This window comes from Thunnus albacares, chromosome 20 (assembly GCF_914725855.1).
Source record: "Thunnus albacares chromosome 20, fThuAlb1.1, whole genome shotgun sequence".
NCBI lineage: Eukaryota > Metazoa > Chordata > Actinopteri > Scombriformes > Scombridae > Thunnus > Thunnus albacares.
Window position 1 is genome coordinate 16828887 of NC_058125.1, and position 23756 is coordinate 16852642.

Genomic DNA, 23756 nt, shown 5'->3' on the forward strand with positions numbered 1-23756 from the left:
GCTGTGAGTTGGGTGGTGAATGTGTCGACAGGCAGACCAAGTAAACCAAAGCATGCAGTGAGGGTGGTCTGTCGAGGTTCCTGTCCGTAAGTTTTCCCGCATCCTGGTTGGGGTTCATTGTGCAGTTGTGACTAAAAGACTTTTGGTGTTTTGTTCTAATCAGGTAATGACTGTGTTTTCTGTGGACGTGAAATGAAAAACTAGGTGTGGGCAGAGTTCAGGACTTTCAATTTGGTCAGAAAGAGATTCTGGCAAACTGTCAGATGAGTCAATTAAAAGATTTCTCACCCAGATTGCTCTCAACAGAGCAGGAGAACTGTTAATCATTGTTTGGGATTACTCTATATATATTGGACCTGGATAAGTGATGGAGAGTGGATGAAAGGAGGATTCTAGAAATTCAAGGTTGTACAGACTACTGAAGCCTTAAGTAAAGAGAACCACCATATAATCCTCCAATTTTGATTGGGCAGCAAATCCTGCTTTAAAATAGGTGTTTGTTGGCTGTCAGACTTACTTAAAGGAATAGTTTGACATTTTGACACATTTGACGCTGTGCACTTTCTTGCGGGGAGGTTAGAAGATCAATAGCACCCTCGTATCTCACCATCCTAGCTCTGTCCTCAGACAGTGGTATAAAATGACGTCAATGCATACCCTCTATTTCTCTGTGATGTAATCTTGATATTATTTATTATTAGTCTCAAAATAGACTCTTTCAGCTCTCCACACAGCTCCTTTCACTCACTTTCTCTCCAGAAGCAGAGGCACCATTCTGCCGTTGAGACCTTCCCATCCTTGTAGCTATCGCAGGAGTTGAAGAAGGGCCGGATGCAGACTTCATACTTGTCCAGGTTAATAGCAGCCAGCTCAGCGTGGTCCAGATACAGGTCACTGTTGGTGTCCAGCTTTGAGAACATCCAGCCGATGGAGTCCTTGCAGCTGGCTACCAGGCTCTTGTCCAGCGCTGTCAAGAATAATTTGCAAGGTACTTTAGTTTCTTTCTTTTTCATGTTTAATGCATTTTCGGTTTGTACTACATTTCTTTGCATGGACAATCGAGTTGTAAGTGTGAATGCAGCGGAGAATAAAGCCGCTTTGTGAGTTTCGAACCTGAAGCGGTGCCAGATCCAAGCTTGCCAGAGTTATTCTGCTTTGCGTTTCCATGAAGGAGTTGGAACCAGTCTCTAAGGCGGTCGCCCAGGTCTGCCAGGTCCTGGCCAGTGCAGCTCTCTGAGGGAGCAAAAAGGGAATCCCAGCATTCAAAAAGCCCTGGCAGAAACTTAACAGCAATCTGACTCACCCTCCTAAAAGGCAGGCAGGGGCTCAACGCTGCTTGATATTGCTCTTATTGATGTACAGTAAGCAGAATGAAAGGCACAGGTTTCCCTTGCTGTAAAGCTGCTGAGGTGAACTGGGTTTTCATACTGTGATTTATAAGTGTATGATCTGGTAATCAAAGAAAACATTATTTTGCAATTAACTCTACCACAGCAAATTGCTGTTATCCAATAGAAATCCACTTTCAGTTCCAGGCTGAGCACTTATCCCACGCTACAGATGAAAAACAGGAGTAACATTTCATCCCTTTGATCAATTGGCATTTTCACGTGCCCGAGAGCCTGCACAATCAATACTGTTTGGCTGCAATGATAGATAGTGTACACTCTAAATAATTAATTACTACATGATTGAAAGAGCAGTTTAACCACATGGGGGTTATTTGGGTAACAGTAATCTCTGAAATTGGTGAGTATTGATCCCAAATGTTGAGCACTTTGTTGATAGGTTCTGTGAGAAAACTGCAGTCCTAACTGCAGCGTAACTTTTTTCTTTTCTTTTTGAAACCTTGACTCATAAAAAGGATGACAGTCATGCAGAAGAGGAGGTGTGAATCCCAAAATTAAAGTGAGGAAAAGGCACTTGCCACGTTTTGCATCAGTATTTGTGACTGTAATGGAGGCTGTGGCACAGGGGCAAAATCCAGCGCACATGACACTCAGTTCTTTGCCTGCGAGGCAGGCCTGCTGCTCCAGCTTACACTGTAAGGAGAAAGAGAGAGAGAGAAAGGCACGTATGCAGTTAAAATATTTATGGGGGTGACCGCAGGAAGAAGAGATTGCTCATTCAGATGAGACACTGCACTTAGAGAAAGGCAGCAAGAATGAGCTGTCATTTTCCGCTGTCTTCTCATGCAAGGTCAAAATTAAAAACTATACATAAATCAATAAGGAGTCCTGGCAGTGGCCGGTGTACGGTGATGCAGCTCAAAACAACGTCAGTCATTAATCATACGGCCACATCAGGCCAGTGCACTTGTCCTCAGTGATGAACTGTGATGTCCATGTATATGTCAGCGCAGCAGGAAACAGCACTTGACTAGACTCCTCTCATTATTTAAAACGATGACACGGGCAGTTTTCCCTTTTCTTTTCAGGGTTTTTATGGTGGCGAAATCCAGTCATAAAGCAAAAGAAAATGTATCTAGGTAAAAAGTAGGCTGAATGCTTTCAAAGAGAGATGCTGGTGTAGAATATTTATCTTTTACCTCAGAGGCATAGTTGTGTCCATCAGAGCCACATACAGGTGAGGAGGCAGCCACAGGACAAGGCTTGCAGCTGCTGTCATGGGTCTCCAGCTGCCCTGACTGTTTGACTCTGAACATGAAAAAAAAAAAAGAGTTAGAAAAACATTTTCTCACTTACTGCTACCTCTAGTAGTATCTAGCCATGCAGATACTTACATTTCCTCACAGTTCGAGATATCTCTCTCTCTCTGATGTCTGTTGCCACCCCAATACAAAGGAGCTGAATGGAATTCTTTGTGGCGCTCACAGCATTGAAAATTACATGCTACACACAGTCAACAGTATCCATAGGAACTATTTCTTTGGTAGAAAGTAATTCTAGAGAAAAATGTTGACAGAGAGGTCTTTGGATTATCCAGAGTAAAAGCTAAATGCCTGTTTGCACCTTGCAATGGTGAAACGAACTGCTTACTGAAGCCAGGACAGCAGAGTCGCTGCACATTTTCTGCTGCTGGCTGAAATCTCACCTTTTCAGACTATGTTTCAACACCCAGACTTTATGTCTCATTTCTTAAAGCAAACCTTGTACTGTAGCACTGAGCATGCTTTTAGTTGTTTATTTAAGCGAGATGCGCCTCCAAGTTTTGGTGACAGCTAGCTCTTGTTCCTATCAAGTTTAAATGCACTCAATGTAAGTCACTTTGGATGAAAGTGTCTGTAAAATGAATGTAGTGTAATATAATGGGACACATTGTTTTCAGGAGGACTCGCTTATGTTGAATTTTTTAAATCTTATTTTTCAGTGCTGGGAGCACTTCATTGTGTTGGGATGACAACATAAATATCAGAGGCAGATATCTAACATCCTGAGTCAATAAAACCAAAACTATCTGCATGGCTATAAACCGCTAGAGGTAAGTGAGAGGATATGTTTTGTAATTTGAGCAAACTGGCCCAAAAAGGTCAGACACAGAGCTACAAATCCTGTAACAAGATGTTTTTATTACAACTCTGTATCATTTATAGCAGTCTCTTGTATATCCGTACAACAAAACAGGACAATTCTAATCACAATTACCATAAAGCCATAATCTGCCTGCTAATATCTGGATGCACTGCTTCATAAAATTCTCCGTGCTTGCTTTCCTCTCGCATGGTGATTGACTTCATGTTCAGTGAACACAAGCATTAAGGCTCTGCAGTACGACTTCTGAGGCTTCTACATAATGATGCTAGGATGGTTTAGTGTGGTTGCGGCCGTGCTTATTACCCATTATTCGGCACAGTCTCTCTCATCTCTGGAGTGACTGTAAATGAAGCACTTTATTGAAAAAGATAAATACCTGTCACTGCAGATAGACTTTGCACGTAGTAATAATTCACTCCATTAATTCTTTTCAGACTGCAACCCTGCTCATTTGTTTTTCAGTCAAAGTGGGATGAATGGGTGAGGGAATAGATAAATGTTTTTCATTGAGGTTTACCAGAGAAAACTAAAAGGCCTTTGTGAAAGGAGGAGCATTGCAACACGAGCATAAACCACTGTATTACACTGTATTAAATAGCCAAAATAATTTACTTTATGCTGTTGTCTTGGTTTTCAACCCACTCTCCTACCTCCTCTGCTTCCACTTCCTCTGATTAGCCTGTACCATGTTTTCTAAAGCTGCCTCATTATCAGTATAGGAAGTAGAGTGAAGTATCGTTTTTGACATGGGAAGTCAAGTAAGGTAATGCAAAGCCATTTTATTTATATAGCACATTTCATTACAGGCAAACTCAATAGATTTTACATTAAAGTGCATACAGCAACAAGTGACGCGAGACAATATTAAAGTCCCCCTCCACTCAAAAATGTGTTTTGCTTATTGTTCCTTCACTTGGCTGTTTCAGCTGTGCAGAGTTTGATACTTGAAGGATGTTTTCACAGTAATCTGCCTGAGGAGGAATGTTTCTGTGCTCACCAAAAATCTGAGTTACAGGATAAAGCTGGTGATTTTTTTTATATGTTTCTACTTTGCTACATGTGCTACATTAGACATTTCTCAAAGAACATCAGTACAAAGTCAAGAGGTTGTGATATGCACATCAAGCTAGCGAAGCCGTGTAAACAGAACTGTACACAGTGGTGTCTGCCGCACAAGGAATATCTCTCCTGAGACTGAAAATGTAATCGCTGCTATTATGTTATTGCCTTCAGGGCCAAGGAACATGTCTCCCGGTGCAGCTATGTGGCTCAGTGACGTGTTTTTGACTACGGCACAGAGGAATACAATATATCAGACTTTGGATTCACATACAATACTTGTAAGAAGGATCAAGTCATTGTTGGTTTGGCTCTGCACATGAGATTTGTTGACAATTAGAAAAATATAGAAAATCGCCAGCCTTATCCTTTAAACCATTTGAGCAACAACCATTTTTGCATGTACCATGTGAGGACTGAATGAGCTGGAGTCTTCTTATTGTTTGTTTGCAGTAATCTAACCTGGTTGAGATGAATCCATGAAACAGCTTCTCAGAGTCATCTTGAGATTTAATTCCTCTGACTTTTGATGTTTTTCAAAAGATAAAAAGTTGGCCTGGTTAGTTACTGACATGACTTTCAAAGCTAAGAGAGTCCAAAATAACTCCTGACTTGCTCACTGTGCTCCAGAGAAAGTGACTCTGGGTGTGAATAAATTTCCTATTTCTGTTTTTTGAACCTACTACAAGTATCTCAGACTGGTCTTTATTTAGCTGTAAGCATTTTTTTTGACATCCAGTAGTTGATATTATGCTCCTTTAGAAGACAGAGCAGTTGTGTATCATCCCTTGTGGAACCCCTGAGAAAACCTTAGTTTCAGCAGATTTGAGGTTGGAGGAAAACCAGTTAAGAACAGGACCTTTTAGATCAAACGAATCTTGAAGTCTTTTAATTAACATATCATGATCAACAGTATCAAAGGTAGCATAAGAGAAATTCTATTTGAATCCTAGTTTATTTACTTGAACCACAGTGATGATTTGCAGGCATTTTGGCACCGGTTTGTTGACACTTCTGCAGTTCTTCTTGCCAAGTGGGAGATAACACGGCTGTCCAAAATTCTCCATATCTCAAATAGAAGTCTAACATGACTGGTTTTTCCTTTTCATGTGCTTGTATTTACAATGTGTACAATAAGACATGAACACAGCATAAGCCTCGATTTGACCAAACCCTTTACTCAGGTTATGCGTGAATGCAAGTCCAAATGCAGAGTTTGGGGCACACATCAATACACACTACAGCCGAGGAAGCTGATCAAAGCCTCTTCAGCCAGTTTCCTACTATATGTAGTGCACAAACATAAGAATCTGGTGCTATTTCGCTTTTGGAAAAAAAAAAATCAAATGCACTTAGCTGAGAAAACTTTGTCTGCTTTTACCAGTTTTCAGCTAATTTGATCACATTTTAATTTTAGTCTAGTTTAACTACATATATGTATGAGTTCACAAACTGATGATCCATGTAGTTTTAAGTAATTAAACTGACTAATAGTGGCTTCATTATTAATTAATACTGAGTCACAGCAGTTCATGATACATCATGCATTAGACGATGGTGAGTCATGTATTAGTTATGCATTAATTAATCATGAGATATGTACCCTTGACATTAAGCATTTTCCATTCCACTTGCATCTCTTACTTATGTGTGTGATTGTAGCATGACTGTTATGATCTCAAGTGCAATCATGTATAAGAACGGTCTCTGTTGGGTTTTACCACCTTCCATCCACACAGTTAATTAGTCATTGCACAGCGTGAGTGTTGCAGCTGAAATGATATCACTCCTGGCTCATGACACTCTCTGGCCCTGTTATTGAGTCTAATCAATAGCTCTCCAACCAGACACTGAAAGGCTTTTAACTGGCACACAGCTAACAGCTATTGACATGAGCGTCACAGAAATGTCTGTCCTGTCCGTGTAAAAATTTTCTAAACAGGGGTAACCTGCCTTGCAAACATAAGGCAAGGCACCCTCTGATTTCAGGACTAAAAACTCCGCCTACCTGTGCTCCAGTTTCTTGCGATTGACACACATGGCCCTCTGGTAGCCCTGAGCGACGCACACCTTATGGCGGCTGCACTTCACATTCTGGCACGGGTCCTTTGTGGTGTCCACGGCTGCAGACAGAAAACAAGAACACAGAAAATCCAGAGGTGTCAATCACAGTTGAGGTGTTTTGCTTTAATTCTCTATTTTTGCCACCTCCATGAGAAAAAAAGAACAGAGCTTCAGGCTGTTTTTTTATTCTTTTGACATGGAGCATGTGTTTAACAGATTGATAGCATGCACTGCCCAAAATAAAAAAGAGCAAGGCAGCTATTTTACATGCTGTATAATCAAGTTATTTACATCATTTAAAATGATCTTTTACACAGACGCATGCAATAAAAATCATGGTATGTGTCATGAAAAATATTCTAGCAGTGTGCACAAATGAGTCCATTGATTTTATAGTCAGCACAGCTGAAAACATAGACGCCTAGCTGTCATTAGTGAGGCAGCCCATCGTAGTACTGCCGGCAGTCTCTAACGGCTGTCTCTGATTGCAAGAAAACCTGACAGCACTGATTGAGCATCTCTTTCTCTCGGCTTGTCACATCTCACTTCCCCCATGTCAACTTATCACTGTCTCTCCCCGGCATGCCTTTTCTCTCTCACACACAAACACAGACACTCAATCTTTGTCTCCCATGTTCCCATCTCTCCCCCTGCCCCAGTATTTCTCTCCATCTTCAGTGAGTTGAATGGTTCAATGCCAACCTCTTTTCCACTGATAGACTGAGATGGAAATAGCACTGTGTCCTCCACCTTCTTCAGCCTGTGGTCAATGCCATCCGAAACTGTCACACTGTCCCAGTCCATTTACCGCCTTGTCGGAAAGGCCTCTGAAAACTTACAGGCTCAATTTTTAAAATTTAAGAGCGAGTAGCAAGCGGTGGTCGCTGAGAGAAATTTAAGCTGTGAAATCCTGAGTCAGCTTTGAGCGGCTGCTTTGTAGTCAACACGGTCAGCAGACGAGGTGGCTGCCAGCCAGATCCCTACAAATCCGGCGACTAGGTGATACTTTGATGCTTCAGGAGGGAAGTATGAGGGAACAGTGGACTTTTGTGGAATGTGTGGATGACAAGACAACTCTGAGGAAATACAAAAACAATAATCGGAGGCTTTGTGCCTGTGGCGTTTTTGTACTTTGATAAAAACAAGTAAGAGACTAAACTGGAGAAGATCACAAAGAGCCAAAGTCCTGCTCAACTTCCAAGCTAGCTTGCGTTCCACCAGCCTTTTTGTCCACTTTATCCTTAGGATAGCAAAGGCATCTCCGTATGTTGCTCCCTGATTTTGCCACATATAGTTCTCTATGTAAACCATAGGGGAAGTCAAAACTTCACTCTTTTCACTGTTATCACTACATCACTGCAGCACTAGTTGTAAGGGCAAGCAGGATTATTAGACTGGGTGCAGTTACTCTTAAAAAAATCACCAGACTTTTTAACATTTCCAAAATTTTCTCATAAAGATTTTAAAACATTTTCTATTATTACAATAATACATTCAAAGGACTGTTCAACCTTCTTTCTAGTTGTATTCAGGGTTCACTGCCTCCTTTGTGACACACTTTGTGCTATTGGTCTTTCAAAACATTCTTTACTTTGGTTCAATTCATATCTTCACTACGAATGTCAGTGTGTCTTTTATCAGGGCAATCAGTCAGATTTTATGATTATGAAAAAAGGTGTACCTCAAGGTTAATCTCTAAGGCCGTTGCTGTTCTCCATTTTTATTATGCTCTCCCACAAATCTGTTCTGATTCTGTTCATATTTGATTATATGCAGATGATACTGTGATTTATGCTCCCATGCCTGACATCTCACAAATTCAATGTACATTACAGTCTGATTTTGATGCCACTCAAAACTGGTTATTATTACTTCTTTCAACAAACTTCTACTGAATAAGAAGAAGTCTTAAAGTATGTTGTTTGGCACTAGACCTAATTCTTTGCATTTAACCAATAATTAGTTGATTCATTTTTTGGATGGGACACCACTGAGAAAGTGGAGGAATTTAAATATTTGGTTATCTGGCTTGATTCTCAACTTTCATTTAAGCCTCATATTGATTCGGTGATAAAGAAAATAATTTGAGAATTTTTTATGTTCTATCAACTGTTTCACCTTACAAGTCAGGAAAAGAAGTTGCTATTACCAATACTAGATTATGCTAGTAATCTAGTATGCTATATCTATCAGAATACCTCAGAAGCAAATCTTAATCCACTCAATGTAGTTTATAATAGTCTCTGTATATTTGTTTTGAGCTGTCCTATAGAACATCACTGTTTTATGAGTCACTGTATTGGTTAACACCTAAATCCATTTTCTCTGGTTGCAATTCATTTTTAAATGCATTTTCTTTAACTATTCTTCTTACTTGAAACAATTCTTAATTCCACATTGATCATTGTATGGTCTAAGGCATACTGAGTATAATGTTTTTAACAACCTGCCTAGTTAATTTAGATCTATTACCTCTTTTCATTTCATCTCTTTTTACTTATCTTCAAACAACCTGCTCTTGCTTCTAATTAAATTTAAGATATGGAAATAATTTATTTCTAATATGTAGGTGCATATAAATGTTTGTATATAGCTTTGTATGGGTATGTGTACATTTACTGTATGTAGTTTGGCATTTTTGGGGGAATCAGTGGGTGTGAGAGTGGCTAGGCCTGGCCTGAGCTTTTGTCTGTGTATGTGTGAGTGTATTTGTGTTGTTTTGCTTTATGTACTGTATTTTCTGTATATTTGTGTTAAGGACCCCCTTGAAAACAAGATGGTTCATCTCAAAGGGTTTATCCCTCTGATAAAATGTATGAACAAAAAAATCTCATGTTTTGTCTTCACAGCAGGACAGAAGAAAGAAACCCTCTGCTGTGTGTAAAGTACATTGAGCAACAAGGGTTCAGAAATCAGACACTAACCCTGAAGTAAACCAGGACTTCAGTTGTATTGGTGTAAAAATAAGCCAGCAGCTCCCAGAAATGTTTGACCCACATCAGAGGCAACAACTGGTAAACAGTCAGAAGCAAAAGGCATTAGGATAAGTGAGATAAAACTGGCATAATGCCATCTTAATTGAATTACAAATCAGTTTATCTTACACTTCTCGCTGGGGTAGAAACTCATAAAAATACAAGACGTAGCATTTAGGCTCAGCAGAGAATCTAAAAGACTGATAGCTGGATTCTGGCGGTGTTGATAGCTCATAAACTGGAAACAGTCATTCCATATGATTTTGTGACCACTTGACTTTTATTCCCTTCATCTGTTCCAAAAGGTATTATGTTCTGTCATGATTTAACCCCAGTGGCTGAACAATATCAACACTCTACCGCTGATGATACATTTGTCTATGCTCCTTTTTTGATTGAAGACATTAACTGTCACCATACATATCATTTTGACTATTTCTCGACAATAAAGAAAGTGAAGATATTTCATATTTTCAGTCTGCCTCAATGGATCACAGTTATCTTCAGCGAAACACATCATTCAGGTTTTTCCTCCGGCTTTCTTCAGGTTTATGTTACAGAGACTGTCACTGTATATTTTGTTGGTGGTTGCTATCAGAGTATGAGGTTTAATATTTCATTTTGTTAATGCAGGTTCAAGTCAAGGACCATAAATTTTTATGCTTTTTTGTGTGGTGTAATTCCCCATCTTTCTTCTGTGCCATTTTATTATTTTTTGGCCACTGAGCAGTCACTACCTGCCGTTCACTCACACAGAAGCACAGCTACAGGAGGTGCAGTGAGCCATGCAGTGAGCCGAGCAGTGAGCTGTGCATATATAAGAGGAAGAATCAAATAAAACTAGACAGTATTCAGAAAGCACACACCTCCACCAAGGCTCTACAATCCTCTTTATATCTTAGTTCAATAATAGAACATTTTTATTAGCTGATGGTGAATTTTTGAGAGAATTCCAAGAAAAATTGGAATAGCAAAAGACAATCTAAATATGTTATATCAAATTTAATGAAGAGTGGATACAATTTGTAGTATTGAAAGACTGTTTCACTTTTGGTTCATAAAAAATTTGTTAAAGGAATAATTCCACATTTTTGGGAAATACATTTTTTGGCTTTCTTGCTTTCTAAGAGTTAGACAAGAAGATTGATAACACTCTCATACCTTCCCCCTAATTATTTAAGTAGCTGAAATAGCTTAGCATAAAGACTGAAAGCAGGATGAAACAGCTAGCCAGGCACTGTCTAAAGGTAAAAAAAAAAATCTCACATTACATCTCATTTGTTTAAACCGTACAAAATTGGAAATGTTGAAACATTTTATGGGGAGTTACGTGCTGTAATTAACAGTTACACAGCAGCTACTTTTAAGAAATTATTGTAAAAATCTAGTATGCATATGCTATAAGTATTTTCTGTCATTTAAAGAATTGTTGAAAGTCAAATTTATTAAGAATTTTGCAAATTAACAACTATGTATGAACCCAAATACAACAAGGTACTCACCAACTAATACTACTACTGCTACTTGTTTCTTATAACTTGTACCAAATTGCCCCACCTTGTGTAAAATGTCCTAAAAATGCACCATTAAATTTCTAGGAAATTAGTGTGGAATCAAGTATCTGTGGACCTGTAAAATAAAACATTACCATCTTGTCCTTTTTCTACCTTTAGGCTCAGCCAGGTTTGCTGTTTCCCTTGCTTCCGGTCTTCAGGCTCAGCTAAGCTAATAGCCTCCTAACTCTAGCCTCTTATTTTGGTGGACAGACATGAAAGAAGTATTGATAAACTCATCTGACTCTGGGTAATAAAGTGAATAAACATATTTCCAAAAAATGGCCATTTCTGATACTAACAGATTAATCTTAAAGGAATCCAGGCAACAAAAGGATATTCCTACTACACCTCTCTGTTCAGGAGTTTTGAGTCAAAACCTAAAAATAAAAATTTGTTAATTGGTCCATGATTAAACCTTACCATATCTGGTAGTTTTTTTTAAAATCCTGATAAATGACACACAACATTAGTATACTGTTTGTCCCCATAGAAACACAGCTCTGTGTTGCAGTATAGTTTTAGACGGTGACGTGGAGCTCTCTCACTGCTCTCATGTACAATATTTACGAGCATCTTCAAGTCTGCCTCCAAGCAGCAGCTTAAAACCTTCACACAGTGCTCTTATCCTACACCTACATACTGGAAATAAAATCCAAACACAAGATTTAATTTGCAATAAAGATCGAGTGGGTTATCAAGCGTGCCTGCTCTCCTGGTTGTTGTTTACATATTGATGCTTTGAGAATTCAGTGCAGGACCGCTATGTGCAGAGGCCATTATGGGTTTTAAATCCCCCTGTAATCATGTCAGCAAAGGCGATGTGACTGCACCGAGGCAGTGTCCATTTTCTCAGAGATTATTATTATTATTACGCCACGATCAAAAACACATGAGAACATGGCTGCTTTCTCATCCACGAGCTGCAGTCTGTACTCTCATCAGAGCTCTGAATTCTCTACTGAACATGAAGCCTTGCAGATGGACAGGATCCTCCATCAAAAGCTTTCAACCATTTGCTTTAAAGTCAAATTGTCAGAGTATGCATTTAATAAAAAGTATTTAGAAGCTATGAACAAAAAAAGTTATTGGGCTGCCAAGAATTACAGTAGCACCGGTCTGAAACCAAAAGATTTATCTGTGATAAACATTAAAAGCATAAGAGAGAGAGGCTCATTTGACAGCTTTAAGTGAATTAGTTTGAACTGGATTTGCAATTACTGTCATCTTGGAAGTCTCTTTTATACCCTTCAATTTAATTGGCGGTCACTGAGTTGAAGCAGCCTTCAGCTTTTATTCAAATTCATTGGAGCTATGAAATTATTTACTTATAATTAGTAAAGATGCAACACACATTCAGCTCTAATTCTTTTTTTTATAGCACATTGTTTGAATAATTTTCTGAAGTCAGTTGTTTTCTTTTTTATCCAATTAGTACAATATTTCTTATTCTCCAGGTCAAATATGACAGTTCCTCTATTAATTCTGAGCAGTGGGCACCTTATTGTTTTGAAATGACCCTCAAACATAGAGCAGATTCCGGGGCTGAGCTGATGTCTTAATCACCTCACTTAAAAAAAAAAGCATTGGTGGTGTCTGAAGTCTCTTGTTAGGTCCTTTGTTGTATCCGGGGCTTGCAGGTACACCTTGCCGGAGTTTCTGCTGTCTCGTTGAATTTGCAATGAAGAGGACCCTGATCAATTAGGTCTGCAGAATTAGTCCCAGTGGGAGCTGGGACGGGGATGAAATCAATGGTATTCAAATGAACATCGCCCACACTACAGCAAGCGAGGCGTTTTCTTGAGATTACATTAGTTATTCCCCCTGTTGTAAGAACAGATGACTGGGATAACGTCTGGAACTGCTTGTTCTTACATCTTCCTCCTTTGAGTCAAGTGTCTTTTAAGTGAGGCAGTGTGGGTGTGGTGCTATACCCGACCTCCCACACTCACCTCGCAGCAGGAACACACTGGTAACCCTAAGGGGCCTGCTAAATTGGCTACACTATGTATGAAACGTACTTTCTAGTCTGACCTGTAAAACGATTCATACTTCACTTTACTACCTCCACCAAAGAAGGGTTAGTATCAGCAGTTCAGTTAAAGCAGGTACTTCCTGGGGTTCAGCCAACAGCTGCATGCTAGGATCAGTGTTTCTATGATTAAAAATGCACAGGCTGAACTGCAGCTGAACCAGATGTACTGTGGAGTTATCTTAAAATCTGCCAAGCACAGGAGATTAATGGCAACATGACACACCAGTTACCCATACTGGTGTCATGGGAAATTGGTTGTTTAGAGAACCTACTATTTCATTAATTTCTCTTCTGTAATTATGATTACATATATTATGATCACTTTTGATTATACAACACTAATTATTACTCTTTTACTCATATTATGAAATAATTTGCCCCTACAAGTGCTAAATAGATTTAAAAAATTCTGTCTCATCATAATTTACTGATAGCATCAATTAATTAGCCTATGTAAAAGTCCTGCGGTTGAAGTTAATCTTGTAATATACCTGCAATATTTTTTTCTTTGTAACTGTTATTTATAGCTTCAGGTGAATAGATAACTATATACTTGCCTATGTCAGCTAATTCATGGTGTGCTGAATTTTCCTACTGCCATGAAATATATTAATTCTTAGATATATTCAAATGATCTGGACAGTCAAAACATCCCCTTATGTACACTTAAATTTCATTCTATGACCATAAACCTCAATTAAAGCTGCACAGTTGCATCTTCAATCTCAGAGACAGTGACCTCGAGTGGCAGTTGATTGTACATGACAGGGTGGCTAAACCACAGCTGGACTTTAAACTTCAGCTTCTGAGGTTACAGCAATCAGATTTCAGATCATCAGCAGCTATATATTTGTGACCAAATGTAAAAAAAAAAAACTAAAAAAAACTACTAACAACTAGAGTAACCAAGACCTTGTCTCTGGAAAGATGGCACAGCTGATGAATTTTGCAAAAGCTTGGCTCAATACAACTCATTAATTTTTTCAGGATTTGGGTAATTATTGGAAGATAGTGCAACTTCTGCAGAGGTATGCATTCTCTAAGTGATTTCTAATTACATCAGTTTCATTTCTGTTCAATTCAAAAAGACCGTTTGACTGAAATAACGCACAACTGTTCTCTATGTTCAAATAGTTTCCATTCCTCCTCCACAGCTGATTTTCTAAATGTAAGATTTTTTTCCAGCTGGGAACAGACCCAATGGAGGTAAATGGAGCCTGGTGGGAGTTTCGAGTTGAGCCCTCAGCAACAAAGGCAATTATAGCAGGCTTTTCAAACTAATGGATCCGACTGAAGGCTCAGTCTTTCCTTTCCTGAATCACAACTGCGTCCTCACCCTCCACAAGCTCTGACACCCTGGACCAGTGCTCACCACGGGCTGGATGACCTCAGGCAACTGCTGCAATTAAAAGAAGTCGGCACTTCGATAATGTGCACCATGCTATTTCATTGTCTACAGCAGATTTATAAAGGCGGACAGCACTTAGCATTGATTATGCTGGTAGAGTCTGAACTGCAGTAGCTTTTTTTTTCCTTTACAGTGGAACCAGCCATTTAAGTAAATCCATTTAAATATTAAGCTGCATATAGTACAGTTCCATGCACTCAGGCTGTAAGTGGAAAACACACAAAACTTCACAAGAAACAACACATCCATCCTAAAACGTCCTCCACACGTGTAAGTGCCACAGAAAATCTTTTTTTTCTGACTTACTTTCATCAGAACCTGTGTTCTCCTCCATGTTTTTAAGGTAGTCATCCTGGAAAGAAAACATATTTGCATTAATGGATTTAATAATTCATGTTAGGCAACACAGTGGAGGAAGCATGCTCTTGCACTCGTGCTTAATGAGAATTCAGAGGAGCATAAATAATGAAGGAACATAACAGTCATGCAAAATGATGTGGAAACTTTGCTTCACATCATGAATGACATTTTAAATCTGGATGTGATTTTAGCAATTCAAATGCACTCAGCTCCGATGATGAAGAGATGGCAGCAAGTGAGCAAAAAGCAAATTATCATAAGACATAAGATTTTAAGATTTTTTAAAAATCCAAGGTTATTTCAGTTCCATTAAATTCTGGGAGAATCTTTATGCACTGCATATACAGTCAGTTTGATGGGTCAATCTTTATTTATTTTAAATTACATAATAACAGTGAAAATAGAAATTAACCAAGTGATAACACAGCAACAAAATAATGTATAAATGTCAAAAAAGGATTACAGCATCCAATCAAGCATGTCATTTATCAAGTTTTACTATTAAATGTTGCTCTTTTGCTGATGACATTCAATTATACTTCAGTAAAATCTTAAATGATTTCAAGTGGTGAATGGATAAAAGTTTCAGTCAGGATAACATATACATCCAGTAAAATACTGCCCTTCCTTGGTCAACTAAATCAATATATTATTTTGACTTATTCGTATCTGTATATAACTTTCATTTATGTTGTAGTTCTACCTGTTTTTTTTTCCAACTTTTATATCTTTATCTGGCTGTTTCTTGTGATGCTGTAACACCTAATTCCCCCCCCCCCTGTGGGGATCAATAAAATGGCATCTTATCTTTGTTTCAAAATTAAGTTGTTTTGGAACAGCACACAAAAAATAGCATCCTTGTTTGTTTATCTCCTAATTAAAACAAAAATTAGACCTTCCATAGATTTTTCAGACAAACAGATAATTTATGCATTAATTTCTTCTCCTGAGAATTAAATAGTTCTCATTTTCAAAAAAACCAAAACAAACCCAAACAAACATATGGTTCATTTATGGACATATTTTAACCTTTAACTGCTTGGTCTGGTGTATGGCTACATTTCAGACCTGCTGTCATCATATGAGTCAGAGAGCAGCTTGAGATCATCAGACTGGACTATCCCGGCTGTTTCCCCCCTAAAGGATTTGTTGTGGAGGTGACTTTGGCTCTGAAGGCCCCCAAACTCAGTGTGAATGTCCTGAGGATATCAGGCTGAATGACTCAGTGTTTTCTTAAAAATCACTTTTGAAAAGTTTGGGTTATTGTAATGTATTGCTGCTGTCCAGTGAAAACTGTGTCTTTCCAAATTTGGAGGTTTAAAATTAAGCATTGCTTTTGAGAATGAGAACATTTTTCTACATCTTCAGCAAAATAAACTATTTAAAAACCCATCAGAATATCAGAAAAATTACTGGTCACAAAGCTGACCAGTAATTTTTTACTAGGTCAGTTTTTCTCAGCTCATGAAAAGTTAAAACAATAATAATTTTCTTGACAAGACAATCTCATCTCAAGGTCCACTTACTTGCTTGTAATCATCAGAATCACGAAGAATTGAACTCCTACAGATCTGTGGCACTGATGAAGACCATGTGGTATGGTCAAAGGCTCCAGAACAAGCGAGTGAGTGGACCTGGAGTTTAGGTTGCTTTGTCTGAAAAACTTCTGTTTCCAAGGCCAAGAGTGAACCATCAAACTCAACCATAATGTCTTTGTGGCACTCTTATTAAGGACTCTGCAGCTCTTGTTTTAAAAGGTCTGTATAAACACCATTATTATTATTTATTTATTAATTATTTATTCACTACTGACAGTAGTTGTTGTAGATGTAGCTTCTAACATCAAGTAAACAGCCAAGGCAAGAGTTTAAATGCATCTTATAAGAAGCCTTGGACTATTTTAGCTCCTGCACTGTTGCAGAGGGAATATTTGCAAACTAACTGTTTTTTAGATTGTGTCCCTCGCGGTGTTGCGCTGGAACGATGATAAAAATTCAGCGTCCCCCTGCTGTATCCATTCTGACCCATTTCTCTCTGTGTCAGGACAGAGAGGATCAACTATAAAGCGGTTACTACTCGGCACCAGGCCCAGAGAGGACCCTAAGGATCAGGTCTGTTCAGTTTAGCTCGGTCTTATTCGGCTCAAGGGACACGAAGACTGAGCTCTCAAGTCAAGCTGAAAGAGTATAGCCGAAGGCATCTTAAATACTGTGCACAGGATACAGAGTTAAAGAGGTAGTTTTTGTGTTGATACTTTTGTTTTTCTGGATTGAAATGAAGAACACACATCCATTTATGAGTCATACCACATAAAATTTACAGTTGTGTTTGTTTTTTTTTCATTATTAACGATATTTCTACTTCTTTTCTAGGAAGCAGTATGCATATAGCTGTACATGCAGATTTGATGTTATTTATGTTTTAAATGTTATTGTTTCTAATGTTCTTTATCTATTTTTTTTGCAGTGTTTTTCACCTCTGAGTTGTAGTTAAAGGCAAATTTCCACTACAGCGGACAATGATGTATTTTTTGTGCTCTAGCCAAGATGAGCTTTTACTCATAGGGCAGGTGACACCTACAGCCTAAAAGAGATGTCAAAAAAGACAGAAAATGCTTTGTGCACATTCACAAAAGAGCCACTAACCTCGACTTCCTGTAGCAATGACAAGCAGCAGTGGGGGGAGAGAGAAAGAGAGAGAGCCATTGTTAGAGATAAAATAACACTTTGCAGTTTTCATTTTGCTTCCATTCAGCATGCAAACAGTGGGTTGGTTTATTACAGTTATGGCAGCAGTTAAACTGTCAGCCCTTAATGCACTCTGATTGCAAATACATGCCTTAGTCTCGCTCCTCTCGGGGGACAACATAAGACATTCACAGAGGATTATGAGCGCCTATTAACCGAGGATGATCAGCTGCCACTTCTGTGAGCTGGCAGGGGTCCCGATCACTAAGGGCTCATTCTCTGGCTGTGTTTACAAGCGACTGCCAAACGCCAGCCTCCTGCCAACTCGGAAGTTGTGGATAAGCCATGACATACCGCATCGGCCTTGGGAATATACAGGCAAATTGGTGGGAATCTTCAAAGTCAACAGGCAGATGTGATTTAGATGTTTTTTATAGTTGCGGCAGACACGTAGTACACATTTACTAAGCATAGCATTGACAACACAGACAGATATAGCTCCTGTAAAGTACAACCTTGAGTTAACAGGGGAGTGACTGCTTTCCTTTCATTCCATTTCACCGTCTAGGCTTCGATCCAAGGGCATTACACATCAATACCCACCACAGCCTCTCCCTGTGTGTTTCATCATTCAATGCTCCGGTGTGTTTGGGAGAAATATAGCACTGCATGGTTTATTTCAGCCTGTGGTGGATGAAGTATTTGAAAGCCGCACTTGAGTAGAAGTACAGATATCTTACCACAAAATGACTTTGGTAGAAGTTAAAGTCACCAGCATTTTGAGAATTATGAAGTTTATTCTTTTGAGCATGAACACCACTTTAAAAACGGAGCCTATGTTACACTTGAAGAAAAACAAGGTTTTCACAACTTAAAGAATTTAAAGAACAAAATCCAGTTTTTCCTTCTTGTTGCACAAATTGAAGGAACTGACTGTGATTACATGTGACAAATAGAGATTGATTGATTGATTGATTGATTTATTGATTTATTGATTGACTGACTGATTTAACCACTGAATTTTGACGGAATTAATTCAAAGGAAAACTCAAGAGTTTAACATATGGCATTTTTGAGGACATGCAAAATCCTGAACACTTTTCTGTAACCTGCCACTACCACAAATATTTCCTCCACTGGTGTAAAATACAAGTAACCTGACGAAACATTCAGCCGGTAGGTTATACCATTAAGAGTGTTTAAGGATTACGGACATGTCTTCAAGAGTTTTGCGTTGAATTGATTCCGACAATATTCAGTGGTAAACGTTATATCTGTGATTCGAATGTAATCAGCAACGTTAGCTAGCCATCATGTTAAACCAGATATCTGAACAAGCTTAAAGGACCAGTGTGAAGGATTTAGTGGCATCTAGCTGTGAGGTTGACCAACTGACCTAGCCCTCACCTCCTCCTCCCCTTCCAAGCGTGTAGGAGAACCTACGGTGGCCGTGAAACTTGTGAAAAAGCCTGAAAGGCCCTCTCTAGAGCCAGTGTTTGGTTTGTCTGTTCTGGGCTACTGCAGAAACATGGCGGAACAACATGGCGGGCTCCATGGGGGAGGACCCGCTCCCTCTGTAGATATAAAGGGCTCATTCTAAGGTAACGAAAACACAACAATTCTTAGTCTCAGGTGATTATACACTAATGAAAACATACTTATGAATATTATGTTCCATTTCTGCCGAGTCAGTTCCACTACATTTTCCTAAATTCTACACACTGCACCTTTAACACTAATTATGATAATTAAATAACATTAACGTTGTGGCTTCACGGGATTAATCTTAATTTACTTCAATGTGTTTCTCGAGGTTGGATCAAGTTTTTAAATGCCAATATTTCCGTGTCATTGGGTAAGCATAAGAGGCACTTCATCCAGTATGAAGAATCTTTCACTCCAACATGAGACATTTCTCGCAAATATGGGTGTTCATCTACGTAACCACCATTTTTTGTGGTTGAAACTTAACGCGGCTTTGAGAGCACGTGCTTGCACTTGCCCGTTAACGTGATAAACCAGTGATTTAACTTGCAAGCTAGGACCACTGATTCACAAAACCTGCTTGCTTGTTCCAACATCATTAGGCTACCAGATTTCTTCTGATTTTTTTTTTTTTATGCTTAGGGGCAATGTATCAGAGTAAGAGTATACATTTTTTTAGGAGGGGTAGAACAGAAAACAAGTGAAAGTTGACAGAAATATAAAATCTCATAAAGTACAGATACTCCCAAAAAATACTTAAGTACTTTAACAAAGTATTATTATTTTTAAACACACACACACACACACAATCAGGTTTCCATCACTTCAGAGGACATTACATTGACTTAACTATAACCACTACCCTAACACTTACCCTCACCTTAACCTAACGCTAAGTTTACCTTATCCTTAAACGAAGTCTTAACTGTAAAATTAATGATTATCATTAAGGGGACTTGCTTTTCGTCCCCATTAGGGAGGCAAGTCCCCATAACATGACTGTGTAAACAGATTTATGTCCCCACAACATGAGGAATACCTGGTGTACACACACACACACACACACACACACACACACACACACACACACACACACACACACACACACACACACACACACACACACACACCTGTCTACTTAACAGTGCTGTGACAGCATCTTAATATATAACTATGAACAATTTACAGGCGGCACAAGGACGAGCCAAAAAGCCAGCGGAAGGCTTTAAAAGACTGAGGCAAGTATTTATCACCAAGATGCAGCAGGACTTTAGATTTCACCTTGGAGACTGTTTCTTAGAGGTAAATATTTTCTCTGTAGCAGTTAAAATGTTCTGGAGCTACATATACGAGGGGCAATATCACTGTTTGCTATCTTAGAAATCTTCCAAACCAGCTGGAGTCATATGAAAGGAGAAGGAGAAAAAAACCTTTTAACAGGTCATATGAAATGTAAACACCACCACCGCTGAATAAAATTGCCTTTTCTTTTCAGATCTGCATCTTTACATGGCATTTTAAAGGTTATAGCTATAACACTGAACTTTCAGGGTGATGGTGCAGTATATAGAGAAATTATTGCTAAGCCAACCTTAAATCTCAGAATGTGCTTTTGCAAGCACTGGAAAAATTGTAGAGTACCATAAAATCCCACAAAACGGCCGCTCTCATCATCAAAGACATGACTGCCGTAGCATGTCGCACGTCAGATGTAACGATTACTTAATTAATTATTCGCAGTGCTTCTGCAATTACACAGCTCCCAGTGCTGCAGGGACCGATGGGAGCCCCACAGCGTGTCCTAAAGGCAGGAGTGCTTATCTTCTCCCAGCAGCAGTGTGACAGCAAGGACACCAGGCTGAGGCTGCATTTAGTCCTTCACCAAGGTTGAGAGCTAATGCTGTCCCACTGAATCCCAGCCAGGCTGCTGCTACAGTATGCAGCAAGCCTAGACAAGAGGGAGGGAGGGAGAGAGGAAGGGAAAGATCAGGGAGCAAGGAGGTATATATTCATGGTGGAGGTCCCCTGAGTTATGTGATTCATATCACACACACCACCTCTTCTGCCATTTGTCAACAAGGCTGTAATGCAGCCAGTGTAAAACAGAGCCGGGAGGCTAATGGAGCTTGACTATCCAGATGCTGCGACTGCTCCTCCTGGACCGCTCACCGGCATTAGGCTGACAGCGTTTGGCCGCAAGCCTGACTGCGCTCCTCTGAGTTAACGTCTATCTCACCTCCACCAAGCCCCCGTCTGCAGGTGACATAAATACCACTGATAACCCTGAACCGGCCAACCTTAACGTCACCTCCCTGCTGCACACACGCACACACCTGTCCTTAGCAGTGACCAAAATGTTCATACACATCCCAGCTCTGCATGACAACCACAGGGGTAAGCTGAACCTTTTAGTCTTAAAGCAGTTAACTGCATGTTTGTTTCTCAGTGAATAAATTGCTCAGCTTGGCTCGTGAGCTAGCCAGTTATGCACCAATCCGATACTCACTATTGGTCTGACATAAGCCAAACACTGGATCAGCTGCCAGAAGAAAATTTCATTAGAAAAGTCATTAAGGTAAATAAAGTGGGGATGTTATGTTCAGTGTTCAGCAGTTCACATTACAGTAATTTGATTAATTTTTCAGTAACAAGTAGTGTAAAATTTGTGAAATTCAGTAATTATGTTACAGTTATTAATCCCAGTAATGTTCCATTATTTAGACAATTTGAGGGTCAACTTGTTTGCTGTCTTACTGGTAGTTTGTTGGAGGGTTGATATCAATTTGGTCTCTGTGTGTTCAGTGGCCAGACTGCCCGGGTACGTGCTAGCTTGGGGCTGGCACCAAAGAGGAGAAATGTGACTCCAGGTAAATCCAAAGTTGTCTTATTTTCATGTAGTGTCTTCTTAACTGGCTTGCTAAGATTACCCACTGGTAAGGCTACTTTCAGGTTTAGATTGTCTAAAAAAAAAAGTCACACTCCGATTATAACCATTGAACAAATATACCCAAAAAAGTTGCACAGCAACACTTTGTAGCAACATGTCATGTGATATCAGCAGCAGTCACTATAGTGAGAACTCCAGGATGGTGTTATCATACTTTACACTAAAAGAGGAAAACAGCCAAATGGCAAACTTCAAACTTTTGCAATATTAGTGTTTTCATGAACAGAATTAGAACAGGATCACTGCAACCGTGCAAAAGCATCGTGAAAAGGAATATGACAAAGTGGTACAAGCAATAAGTATTGGGAGGAAAAGTGTCACCGGAACAAGAAACATTGTTGGAAACAGTGAAGAGTGAGAAACTCCCTCTAGACAGCAACCATAGCTGAAAAGCTGAGAAAAGCGTGGGACTTATTTTAAGCTAGGACCAACCTGTTTCCATATTTGAAAACATCTTACCACAAACCCTTGTTACACGCTGCCGAACCAACGTTTCTTCTCTGAATTGGTGGTCCAAGCAAGTTTAGAAATTTCCTTTAGAAACTCTTGGAAAATACTTCGGCAAAGACTTTTATAGCTAACATTTGGTGCTAAAACCTGTGTCTGATAGCTTTACTTAGTTGCATTGCAAAAAGCGGCGCTCCATGCTAACAAGTATTGAGTCATGTCCATGTTGTGTACATTCACATGAGATTTAAGATAGCTATCTTCAGAAAAGTAGAGGTTATCATTCATAAACATCTTAGTAGAAGAAGAAAAAATAAGTAGTGGATTAATATCTATCCACCCATACTCAGTGTTGTGTAATTGGTATCTAAAACAGTGGTGTTAAGCCATCAGTAATGTTTAGCCATGTTTATCTACAGCTTAAATGTTAGAGGTCAAGTGCAATTAACAGGCGACACCCTTAATCCTTGACACCTCTAATACAAACTATGTTTTAATCTAAAAATAAAGGGAGTATCTATGTTTTTGTCTCCAAAGAGATTATTCAAAAAACTGCACGGCAGAATTGTCGAAGAGGAGCTTGTGGGCTCCAAGTGTTCGAGCTGAGAGCTGCCAGAGCACGACCTCACTTTAGCTCCTCAGAGAAATGCTTGCGCTGTAAAAGAAATGTCACAGTGAAAATCTGCATCTCCTCGCCTTGCTGCAATGATCCATCACGTGCATTCAGCCCGCTTGCTTGCTCCATCACTGCAGCTCATCTGTCCCTGTAATGTGACAGGGTCGGTACAGTCTGGGCTCTAAAGGACACACAGACACACAAAGCTCAACTTCAGCACACACACACACACACACACACACACACACACACACACACACCTTCAACACTTGTCTGCTGTAGTGAATGTGCTGGAAATGGTGGAGACATTTGGAATCAAACAAAGGTGGGTGTCAAAAAATTCTTAAAAGCACAGAACATTTTACGAACCACAACACCTCCATCTATTCTACACAAATATTATATATCAGATAATGATCAGAGTTATCTCATCCAGATAAGCTGCTCTCTGACCACCGCAGAACATCATATTCCCTAATCTAATTCAGAAATGTCATATTTTTCTTGATTGATTCTTATCTAGAGATAATGTATCCAAACAGCCTCTAATGTATAGGTCATCCTGACTTACCTCCACCAAAGGAGGTTATGTTTTCAGTCCTGTATGTTTGTTTAACAAGATATCT

At 39.3% G+C, this 23756-nt stretch overlaps 1 protein-coding gene across 1 annotated transcript in view; it reads right to left on the minus strand.

The window, feature by feature from the left end:
- LOC122971936 (testican-2-like) overlaps positions 1-23756 on the minus strand; it is a 48176-nt gene that overhangs the window by 4851 nt on the left and 19569 nt on the right. The window contains exons 2-8 of the mRNA XM_044338692.1: positions 17594-17602; positions 14895-14940; positions 6562-6676; positions 2549-2657; positions 1928-2042; positions 1114-1233; positions 749-967 (exon numbers count right to left, since the gene is read on the minus strand). Coding sequence (XP_044194627.1) covers positions 749-967; positions 1114-1233; positions 1928-2042; positions 2549-2657; positions 6562-6676; positions 14895-14940; positions 17594-17602 — 733 coding nt within the window. The remainder of the gene's footprint in view (positions 1-748; positions 968-1113; positions 1234-1927; positions 2043-2548; positions 2658-6561; positions 6677-14894; positions 14941-17593; positions 17603-23756) is intronic.